The sequence below is a fragment of the Zea mays genome, chromosome 9 (genome assembly GCF_902167145.1).
Source record: "Zea mays cultivar B73 chromosome 9, Zm-B73-REFERENCE-NAM-5.0, whole genome shotgun sequence".
NCBI classification, from domain to species: domain Eukaryota; kingdom Viridiplantae; phylum Streptophyta; class Magnoliopsida; order Poales; family Poaceae; genus Zea; species Zea mays.
In genome coordinates, this window is record NC_050104.1 from 147,553,742 (window position 1) to 147,566,259 (window position 12,518).

At 47.4% G+C, this 12,518-nt stretch overlaps 1 protein-coding gene across 1 annotated transcript; it reads left to right on the top strand.

The window, feature by feature from the left end:
- The first annotated feature begins 1,259 nt into the window (after positions 1–1,259).
- On the top strand, positions 1,260–2,295 carry LOC115066720 (uncharacterized). Its single transcript, NM_001370990.1, has one exon. It carries the CDS (start codon positions 1,503–1,505, stop codon positions 1,785–1,787), a length of 285 nt encoding a protein of 94 aa, NP_001357919.1. The 5' UTR covers positions 1,260–1,502; the 3' UTR covers positions 1,788–2,295.
- Positions 2,296–12,518: the final 10,223 nt, after the last annotated feature.

Below are 12,518 nucleotides of genomic sequence, written 5' to 3' on the forward strand. Positions count from 1 at the left end.
CTCCAGGCCGCCGCCGCCTGGGCCACGCGCCTCGTCGAGCCTCAGGGCCGTGTGCGCCCTGGCCGGAGACGCCAGCGACCGCGCGCTTGGTCTCCACGCGGGGTCCGCCTGCCCCTCGCAAGCGCCGAGCGCCGCGCGTCGTCATGGTGGCCGCGACGAGCCCCCTGACCGGAGCCGCTGCTCCTCGTGCCGGTCGCGCCAAGCGCCGAGCGCCGCCGGGGGGGTCACGCCGAGCGCCCTCGGGGGGGCCCACGCCGAGCGCCCACCCCGGGGAGACTCGCGCCGAGCGCCCATGCCGAGGCATGCCGCGCCGCTCCCCACCCCCTCCCCCCAAACAGCCGACATGGCGGCCGGATCGAGGGCCATTAGGCCCTCCGATTGGAGGAGGAAGATGAGGCCACCCCATTTGGGTGATGGCCGGTGAAGATGATGCGGCCTCTCGGGGCATCAACAGCGCGAGCAGGCTGCCCACGACGGGCAGCGATGGTCCCGACGACCGCGGGCGCCGGTGGAGATGAAGAACGGCGAGGAACTGCCTCTGCAGTGGGCGGAGGCGGTGGTGGTGCCACCAAATCGACATCCATGGGGGCCGATGCGGACGATCCCGCGTCAAACACCGGCGCCGGTGGCGACGGGGATGCAGTGGGGAGTCCACACTCCACCACCGGCAGCGGAACCACCGCTGTCCATCCATGGAGAACGCAGAAGTGCACATTTTGCACTTGCACATGGCGTTCAGGAATCGCGTGCACCGGTGGAAGCGCTGCGGCTTGCCCAACGGTGAACGCTTCCAACATCGCATCATCAACAATGTGAAGAACTTCGCGCATACGGCGTATGCGCATGGAAACGGTATGCTCCATACCTTGCTGTTGATGTGTAGATCGATCTTGCTGTTCTTGTCAAGAAGAGCGTGTTCTTCCTCTTCCCCTTCTCTGATTTCTCCCTTGAGACAGTGCTGATAACGTGTTGCAATCTCTTGCAGTACTCAGTGGTAATCAGTGGAGAGACAAGAGCGAATGAGACAAATGACTGGTGTCTTCTGTTTATTGCAGGGATCTCTATATATATACATGTGTACAAAGGGCATCAGACCATTGGATCAAATAACCGTAGAATCAACGGTTGGATGGGTCTTGATCATATATTACATTGTTTTGTAACAAGATCCCCCAGTCGCCTCTCCATTTTTATACCACGCACTGGCCGAAGACACATCTGGCGCTGGATCAGCGACAATAAACCGAGCGAGTCCAACTGCAATCCACCACGCACTGTCATCACGCCTCCTCCCAGATAGAGCCTCCTCCGTCCCACTCCCACCCCAGCTGCTGCGTGCATGCCCGCTCTCCCCGTCGACGACGTGCACCTGCACTGCACTGCACTCCTCGCCGGCGCGCGCGCGAGCTGCGGCGGCACTGTGGTGGTGGGTGTTGACGTGGTCCGCCACAGCTGGCAGCTGGTCGTCCCCGGCCCTATAGTCGTCCGAGATATATAGTAGTATGGCCCGGGGAGTGAGGCTGGCGGCGGGCGGCGGGCTGGTGGTGGTCGGGGCGCCGTGGCTCCTCATCGCCGTCCTCGTCCACTCCTCCTTGCTCGGCTCCACCGTCCTCACGGCCGTCGACGCCGCCCGCGCGTCGTCGGCGTTCGTGGTGACGACGACGACGGCCCCGCTGCGGACGTCGACGACGATGGCTCCCGCGCCGTCACCCGCCGACGGCAGCACGCTCGGGACGGACGACAGCAAGAGGAAAGTGCCCACCGGCTCCAACCCCTTGCACAACTAACAGGTGACGCGAGCGAGATCGATCGGCAGGAACGACGACGTTGCGTGCGTGCATATATATGTGACGCACGCGCGCGGTGCGTTGGAGCAGCAGAGGTGGCGGCGGATGCGCGCGCTGGAGGTACGAGGTGAACGAGATTGCGAGGTGCGTACGACTGACGGCGGTGCTTGGCGCGACGAGACGACTGCCGGCGTACGTGAGAGCTTCTGATTCTGCTTCTTTTATTCCTCCGCCGCCGCGCTCGTGGCGATTACGTACCTTGGTCGGGTTGGCTCCGAGAGCGAGGAGAGAGAAAGGAAGTTGAATGAGAGCGCATTCAGTCAGATAGCTAGGAGTGTAGCTTGCTGCTAGAAGCTCTTCTTGTTTTTCTTTTCCCTTCTTCTTCTTCTCTCAGTTTTTGGCATGCATGTTGGACGCCTTCATCGTCAAAAGTATAAAAAGAGATTCGATCTGTAATGTACTCATTTGTTACTCCAGAGATCAGAGAGGAATAATTAAGTACACGTTTCGTTGCGTACGTGTTGCTTTGCCACTGCGCTGACTTCGGAGCTCGGAGGGGGATCACACAGGTCTAATTTCTCTCGATCGGTCACTAGTGCATGCAAGCGCTTCTCTGAAGAGTGAAGACTCAAGTTCTGAACCATATGCATGCTTTTGCTTCAAACCTTCGATTGACCCGATGGCTTCCGGCGGAGTATTAGTATATATGCTGAAAACCTTCTTTTTTCTTTTTGTTTGCTGCTGCTGCTGGTGCGCCGGCCTGCGCTGCGGTTTTTGGAGGGTCATGGGTGTCAGTGACAATGCAGAAATGCACGGACCTTCTTTTTCCGTGTAGATGACGGAACATCACTTGTCTTGTCTGGATGCATGCCTAGTACTAGTACGAAACTGGCTCTGGTTGTGGCGCACGCGCACCGCCATACGAAACAGTCAAGGAGAGAAGCTAAGGTCTACGCGACAAATACGAGAGCGCACTAGCTACAACGACGTTATGACCACGGAATTAATTTGACTCCGATCCAGCTGATTTTATAAACTAAAGCACCGCAGTGCAGACTCCTTGTTGGTGCGCCAGGCAAACGTACTCCTTGTTTATTTTGAGCAAATGCTATATACAAATACAAACTCCGTCGCTGAAACGGAGCCGTGCGTCGTCGTGGGATTCATATATACGCGATCGACGGACGAGCTTGGTGGCATCTTCCTCTTGGAACGAAGCTTACTTACTAGCAGCTGTATCCTGTCTACAAGTTTACTAGAGCGAGCGCGAGATGCATGTGTCATGTGTGTGTGCGCGGTTGTGCAGCTTAACACGCACACACAAGGCGCCGGAAAAGGTGCCCTCATGTTCTCCGCTCGCTCCCTCCCTCTGCGGCCGGGCCGGGGGGGGGGTCTATGCTTCCATTTTATTATTTATTTATACGCGCGCGCTTTCTCTGCACAAGCCACGACGCACGCACGGCCTATTTCTCAGTTCTCACCGGTGCACTCGGTCGTCCAAGCCGCGCGAGCCCAGCGCCACCTGTTACCTGCTGCACCTCATTCTCGTTGCGAGGTCGTTGTTGCTTTGCTTAGTTTAATCCGATCGAGGTCAAAATAAGCCGCATAGGCGGTGCTCTCACTTTTTTCTTTTCTTTTTTACTGGCCCTCATCAGTTGCTACTGATGGATTGCGACCGGCCATGTCCATGTGGTTAGCGCTAGCTAGCGGAATACCGACGGAACAATTGAAATCACACTGTCACTAATTAACTCGCTATATATCCTCTCGGCAGTACATGACGTATAGTATAGCCATCCCGGCCGGTGCGCACGTGGACGTTCGTCGCGTCATGTTTTACTCAAGATGACTCGTATACTCGCAGGTATACCTGTAGTACATACCATGTCGGTGCCGTATACTGTGGTTAGTTAGATTGATGACTAAGTATACTAGTGTCAATAACAGTATTTTTGTACACTAACGGTGGAAGTTTCATCGCACGGTTACGGTTTCTAAAACTGACACATAGTCTATAAAATCATGTATCCTAAGTTTTATCCATCATCTTTCCTTCCATTAAACTCTCTCTATATCTTTTATTATAAATACCGTGTCATGTCATCAAATATGTTGACGTGTGATCCCATTTAATAAATATGTACCGTACTAACTTATGATAAAACTTTTACTAGGAATGGCATGATAATAGGTGAGCCGTGAGACCTGAGAAATAAATAAATAGCATCGAAGTGCGGCCCTCCGGTCCATGGAAAGGTTGCGGCCACGCAGCCCAAGAGATTCCAGCTTGTCCACGGCGGCGAGCGGGCGCCGGGCCGACCGCTGCCTGGGTCGCCACGGTTTCCGGGCGTTGTTTATCGCTTCGAAGGCGTTGAATGTCTGCCGCTCCCCATTAATGATCACGTGAGCTGGAAGCCAACTCGCCGCGGGCTCCCGCACTAGTCGTTATCGTTTCTCCCTGCTCCTGTCCTGCCCGATCCATCCATGGGTCAGGGTCAGCTGCGACCGCGGCATGTCAGTCACGCCACGTCGCCACCGGTCGGAGCGTTGACGTTAAAGCTACCCAAATGTGGCCCTGCCCGATGTACTGCAAGCCCAGCACGAGACAAATTTGGCCCAACTACAGCCCAAGGGTGGCCCGGACACTCTTCTTGCTGAGAAAAGTAGTGGAGTACCACCGGCAATTACATCCCTCCCACATGATTCCTCCCCCCCCCCCCCCCCCCATCTCATTTCGTCGAACACTTTCGATGCGGCAGCCACAACAAGCAACCTATAATAAAAGGAGGAGAGCGTAGAAGAGAGACATATTCAGTGACGAATCCAGAAATAGATCAAAGGATGGGCTAATAAGATAAGACTAACTTTTTTTAGCCATAACTAAATGATATAATCGATACTTAATATGATAAAGTACCATAGTATAATTTCAATCTTAAAGAAACACCTACATCAAATAAGTAGGTACAAAATATATAAATACAATATTCAATATATACCACTCGTAAGTTTTGATTGTGAGACAAATTTATCGTCTGAAAATTCTTATTCCTTGAATATGCTTTAAAAATCCGTCTTCAATGTCTACAAACATAGTCCACTCAATATAGCATATCAAAATATCATGCTCTTGAATCTTAATAATTTTTTCATAGCGGAGAAAGCCAAGAGCGTAGGGTAGCAGAAACATGTAGTCGACCAACCATGGCACAGGTGGCCAAGTGGCAGGCGTCTATGCCTTATAGTGGGCAACCTCAACGACTAGCCACTGTCGCCTGACGGCCTGGAGCCTCGGGGGATGTCTGTCAGTCATGGCTGCATCATGGAGGAGATGGAGAACAACCGCTAGACAGACAAGACGACTATAGTTAGGACACATATAGGGGCAAGGTCGATGTCGTGGTTGTAGGATCTAGGACACCGGCTAGAGGGGGGGGGGGTGAATAGACGGTTTTGACTAAAACCAACAATACTAAGTAAATTTTAATCAATACAACAAGGGGAATAAATTTACTAGTGTCAATAAGTAAACAATGTATGAAAGACAACTACGGAGATTGAATACTTGAAGAACAATAAGCAAAACACTAATCAATTGCAAGGCAATAAGTAATGCTAGAAGGAATAGACACCGAAATTTATCCCGTGGTATCGGTGATTTGCCGATCACCCCTAATCCACGTTGAGGTGGACTTCAAGCTCTCACTTGCTCCTCTATCAAGACACGACTTGATCTTTGAGCCAAGTGGACAAGAAATCACTCAATACCTCGATTCCACTAATGTCACCTTTGCCGCTCCGGCGAGGTAGGCGCGAACCCCTCACAATCAACACCGCGGCTTCTCCACAATCTTCTTGGAGAGCTCGACGGAGACAATCACCCGAGCCGTCTAGGAGGCGGCAACCTCCAAGAGTAACAAGCCAACGACGCTTGCTCGGTGTACCACCTAGTGCCTCAAGAATCACCAAATGATGCAAATGCACTAGGAACCCTCAATCTCTCACTAGAATGCAACCTCAAGCAAAGAGTGTGAGAGAGTGAGTTGGAGGATCACAAATGAGCTCAATGTGTGCAAGGAATGCCAAGAGAGGTCTCACAAAGCTACCCTTCTATTTATAGTCCCCCATCTAAAACCAACCGTTATGTGCAAAAGGGGGCAGTTCTGCGCACGCGCGGACCGTCCGCGCCCTAGGGCCGGACGGTCCGCCGTACACCATAACGGCTATAATGACCGTTGAAACATGTCAGAGCAGACTCAAAAGGTGGGTCCGGACAGTCCGCCCTTAAAGGTCGGACCGTCCGTGACCTGGCAATTTCAAACACTCGAGCCTCGGATCAAACGGAGTTAACACACGCGGACCGTCCGGCTATAAATCCCAGACCGTCCGCGACCTGAGACAGTACTGTCCAGACTGGTCCCCCGGACCGTCCGTAGTACAAATCAATAAAAACACACAGTCCCTGTCCAAAAACGAGTTAGACACATGCGGACCGTCCGCGCCTCACAGGCGGACCGTCCGCCTATAATTCAGGGACTGACCCGAAGCCACCTTCCTCTGGTCAGGACTGCGGACGGTCCGGCCCTAAGGCCCGGACGGTCCGCAGTGCAAAAGAATACAGAGTCAACACAAAAAGGTCAAACCTCGGACCCTCTGGAGGATCGCGGACAGTCCGCCCCCAAGGGCCGGACAGTCCGCGCGACCAAGACTTCTCAAATTTCAAACAAGCTTTTGAATGAACTTTTAACTCACGAAATGAGAAGCGTTGTTAGTCCTTATGCAAATGCAACTACTTGATGCTCTATGAGGCACTAAGTTTTACACAGATCTAAGTCATTGACCCCTCTTAATAGTACGGCTATCTAGCCTACTAATCCGGTCAGGTATCTTCTCTAAACTCCTCAAGACCGGCAAAAGTAAAACCTATATTATACCTTTGCCTTCATCTGATCCACAACCAATGCGTATGACTCTTCAACATTTCCTGTTCTATGTGGTCCAACCCTGCATTCTTATTTCTCCAAGAATCGTTAGTCCACAAGTAGTTGTCATTAATTACCAAAACATTACCAAAGGGGCCTAGATGATTCACAATCTCCCCCTTTTTGGTAATTGATGACAACACCACATAGTATATTAAAGAGAAGTTTTAGTTTCTCCAAATCCCTCTCATACCTAAGGTATAAGATAGATCTTGGAGATGAGTTTCATAGGACTTATCTTGATTTGAAGTTCTGTCCAAGAGATAGATAAATCCAAATAAAAACTCAGTATGCAAGAAAGGCTCCCCCTAAGTGTGTGCAGGATTATTTGAAGTTGAAGATATAACACACATAATATATTGGAGCTTGATGGAGACTTTCCTACAATCATGGTTATCGAGGCATACAAGAGATGATTCGTAGAGTGAGCGCAGCAATTAAAATCACATCTCGATTAACCACACACAGAGTAATTTGAACTAAAACATAGTTCATCCCACAGAATATCACAGATAATAGTCCACAGACATACGACATAGAGGTACAGATAATAGTCCACAGACATACGACATAGAGTTAATAGATCAAACCAAGTTCCAAATGCATAAGACATAAACTAAAGCGGCATGAAAAAGGTAGAATGCATATGCATGGTCTTAGTGTCCACATAGAATCACCAACTCCCCCTGAAGGAGACACCTCGCCTGACAACTTCTCATCACTTCTCTCCCCCTTTGGCATCAATTGCCACAAAGGAGAGGCCTTACTGATCACTCGGCGGAGGATGCATGTTGTAATAATGAGTGCTGAAGGTGTCAAACAGGGAGGAGAACTAGCCAAAGTCCTGCTGGAGCTGCTGCTGCCTCTGACTTATATCATGCATCTTGTCAGTTGTAGAAAGATTGTCAAACTGACTGGAGAGAGCACCCATGTTATCTTGAAAACTTTGTTGCATATTATTCAGCCTTGACATGATAGGATCAGTGACATTAGTGTGAATTTGATCACGAAAGTCAGAAAATTCAGAGTTGAGCGCATCCCAGTTGCTGTCAAAGCGAGACTGCATGTCATCGAGGCGGTGATCCACATGTGACATCAACCCCTCAAAGCGAGTATCAATATGAGTCTCCAGCCCTTGCTGCATAGTGTGAAAATAAGGATCAAAATATCCTGGAGCAGGCTCCCAATAGTGCTGAGGCTGAGGAGGAGGTGGAGGAGGAGGCATCTGCTGTTCCTCAACATTAGGAGCTGCTCCACCTTCATAGTCAGGGTCTTCCTCATCATCTGGGAATGGAGTGAGTGGCCTGGTGAGAAACCCTATCTCATTCTTAAAAGGCCTGAAGGGAGTGTGAACAATCTCACATGGGCCCTCAAATCTTGTCTTGGATTTGATAAGAGCCATAATGTATGGAGCATATGCCAAGTTTTGATTCTTGTCCATCTTTAAATCATTAAGCTGCCTCATCATGAAAAGAACAATGTTCATGACTTCACCATTCATGATGTGCTGGATTATGTTCCAGAACTTATCTCGAATTTTACTCTTATCACCACTCTTGGGAAGAATGGTGACTCTGGCAATCTTGTTGATGACAGCAGGATGATGTCTGAGTCCTGCTGTTTCTCCAAATCTCCTGGGTATATCGAGCCTGGCTGGCTCATAAAACTGCACAAAATCCTCAAAATTATCTTCAGTATAAAGATCCACCCCAGCAGAAATGGTGCCATAGTCCAGACTGTTGGCAGCGGCAAAGTCAGCAAAAGAAGCAGAATACCGCTTGAAGCCAGTCATCCAGGTGATAGATTCTTCTGCAATATCAATCTCTGAGGTAGCCAAGAATTGCTTAACTGCCATTTCATTGAAATCGGTGCGCTGCCCCATAAACTGATATAACCCACATGTTTCAAATTTGGGGATGAGACCCTCCATGACTGATTGACTGAGCAAAAAGGACCAATCAATCACCTGATGCTTATGAAAGTTGGTATCCACCAGGGTGCCCCAAAAGACATCAAACTGCAGCTGAGTGTGGAAAAACTGAATATTGGTATCTGATGGCAGAGCATACTGGTTCACAGTCCGTCTAGAGCAGTACTCAGCCATAGAAAATCTCCGCTTGGGATAAGTCCATCCTTGGATATCAATGGGATAATCTGGATGAACATGAAGAAAATCTTCAACATCCATGGATTCAGTGCCCCCAGCTGAGGATTGGGCCTCTGAATCAGTGGTCGGTGTATAATCATCATCATTGCCACGAGGGCGCTTTGATTTAAAGCGACCTGCAAGTTTCTTGCGGAGACCACCAAAACCACTGCAACAAGGTGACAGACATCCAGAGATAAATAATTGATACCAATCGCCACTTATAAAAAGGAATGGAATGGTAATGCTCTGCCAGGGTCCGGACGGTCCGCGCTAGGGGGCCGGACGGTCCGCGCCAGAGGCCCAGACGGTCCGCGTCCACCAGGCGGACGGTCCGCGACCGACCAGGGGCGACTCCAAGAACCCTAGCCGCCACAAGTGTTCAATTTGATGTTTTTGCAGATAATACCCAGCCAAACAAGTTCAAAATTTTGCATAGCATTGACATTGAGAAGAACTATCAATCCCACCAATCAGATTTTGAAACCCACTGCTCAATTTCAGATCAGAGAAGAAACCCAAATAATCTCAAAGTTGATGAAATTTGATTAAATCCACAAGATTTGAAGATACCGTGATGAAGACATGTTGAGGGAATGTTGCTGCAAGCTGTCGGACTGTCCGCACGCAACTTCACTTCACGGTCCGCGCACACTCGACACAAGAGAGTATATAGCGAGTGGAGAGCAAGAGAGAACAACCGAATGGGCACAACTGGCAAGTCTGCGGGCTCTGTCCCTTTTTCTGCCCTGTCGCGCCCTGATGATCTCAGACAATCTGCGAGGCTGCTCGGACTGTCCATTGCCTGATGCTGCGGACGGTCCGCGGTCCATGGGCGGACGGTCCGCGGCCTGATACTCATTTTTCCAATTTCTATCCACTTTCTGATTTTGAATTCCGAATCCGAATTGGTGCTCATATATGGACATTTTGACCAATCCAAGTGTTGGTATGCATGCATATACATATGATGAATTGAGTAATGCAAGATTTTTGAATTAAACTATCTAGGCAATTAGAAATGAAAAATGCACAAATAATACCAAATAAATAGCATAAAAAGCATACTTAGACCCGAGATGCAAGACAACACATGTGTGATCAACTTCAAGTCACATTTGAGATATCGATCACATTCATTTCACTTCTTAGAGAACAAAATCTTGTTTCATCCAAAGGTTTTGTAAAAATGTCTGCTAATTGATCATCGGTGCCAATGGAATAAATAGAGATATCTCCCTTGCCAACATGATCTCTTAAGAAGTGATGCCGTATATCAATATGCTTGGTTCTTGAGTGTTGGACCGGATTGGTAGCCAATTTTACCGCACTCTCATTATCACACATGAGAGGCACATTCTTGAAAATAATTCCATAGTCCAATAAGGTTTGTTTCATCCATAATAGTTGAGCACAACAATTTCCGGCCGATATATATTCCGCCTCGGCGGTAGATAGAGCAACCGAATTTTGTTTCTTAGAAGACCATGAAACAAGAGATCTACCAAGAAATTGACAACAACCGGAGGTGCTTTTTCTATCAACTTTGCACCCCGCATAGTCCGAATCCGAATATCCAATTAATTCAAATTGAGCACCTTTGGGATACCATAGACCAATATTGGGAGTATACTTCAAATATCTTAGAATTCTTTTAGCGGCCTTCAAGTGAATCTCTCTAGGAGAAGCTTGAAATCGAGCACACATGCATACACTAAACATAACATCGGGCCTAGATGCGGTAATATAAAGCAAACTACCAATTATTGAACGATAAAGTTTTTGATCAACTATAGTACCTCCTTCATCTAAGTCTAGATGACCATTTGTTGCCATTGGAGTCTTGATAGGCTTAGCATTTTCTAAACCAAACTTCTTGAGCATGTCCCTCAAATATTTTGATTGACTTATAAAAATTCCATCTTTCAATTGTTTGATTTGAAGGCCAAGAAAGAAGCTCAATTCTCCTATCATAGACATTTCAAATTCCTTTGACATCATTTTTCCGAACTCCTCACAAAATAATTCATTAGTAGATCCAAAAATAATATCATCAACGTAGATTTGACAAACAAATAAATCTTTGCCAATTCTTTTAGTGAATAGAGTAGTGTCAACCTTCCCAATTTTGAAGTCTTTGGAAAGCAAGAAATCCCTAAGCCTTTCATACCAAGCGCGTGGAGCTTGCTTAAGCCCATAGAGAGCTTTAGAAAGCTTGAACACATGGTTAGGTCTTTTGGGGTCCTCAAAACCGGGAGGTTGTTCAACATACACTAGTTCACTAATCTTACCATTTAGAAAGGCACTCTTTACATCCATTTGGTAGAGCTTGATATTGTGTGCACAAGCATAAGCAAGTAGAATCCGGATTGCTTCTAATCTTGCAACGGGAGCAAATGTCTCCCCAAAATCCAATCCTTCAATTTGAGTATATCCTTGTGCAACTAATCTTGCCTTGTTTCTTACTACCACACCATCTTCATTGTGCTTGTTGCGAAACACCCATTTTGTACCAATAACATTGTGGTTCTTTGGTCTTTCAACAAGCTCCCAAACTTCATTTCGAGCGAAGTTATTTAATTCTTCATGCATTGCATTCACCCAATCAACATCAAGTAGAGCTTCATCTACACGGTTAGGTTCCATACAATATACAAAAGAGAAATGTTCACAAAATGAAGCTATGCGAGAGCGAGTTTGAACACCCTTACTAATATCACCCACAATTTGATCAACCGGGTGATCCTTCACAATGGAATGATGAATTCTTGATACCGTTTGATAGTTGCTTGTTGAAGCATTAGGAGGAACCGTAGGTCTTGAAGTACCTTGATCATGAGTATCCATGGTTTCATCGAGTTGTTGGCTTTGGTGATCTTCCTCATTTATAGTTGAGGATGAAGGAATGACAACCACACTATCTTCATCATCATCTTCCTTAGGTTTTATTTCACCAATGGCCATTGTTTTCATTGCATTTATCAATTGAGTTCCCCCAACATCATCGAGATTATCACTCTCATCTTGAGACCCATTTGTTTCATCAAATTCAACATCATATGCTTCCTCAATAATACCATGAGTTTTGTTGAAGACTCTATAAGCCTTACTATTTTATGAATATCCAAGAAGAAAACCCTCATCACATTTCTTCTCAAATTTAGAAAGTCGGCTTCCCTTTCTCAAAATATAACATTTGCAACCAAATACCCTAAAATATGAGATATTTGGCTTTCTACCAATGAGCAATTCATATGGAGTTTTCTTCAAGAGCTTGTGACAATATAGTCTATTTGATGAATGACAAGCGGTATTTATTGCCTCGGCCCAATAAGAATCCGATATATTATATTCCGCTAACATAGACCTTGCCATATCAATAAGAGTTCTATTCTTTCTTTCAACAATACCGTTTTGTTCCGCGGTATATTTGGAAGAGAATTCATGTTTGATACCCTTGTCATCACAATATTGATCAATCCTTGCATTTTTGAATTCCGACCCATTATCACTTCTAACCTTTTTGATGTCGAAATCAAATTGATTTTGAGCCAATATAGCAAATGACTTGAATGTTTCAAACACATTGGATTTGTCTCGTAG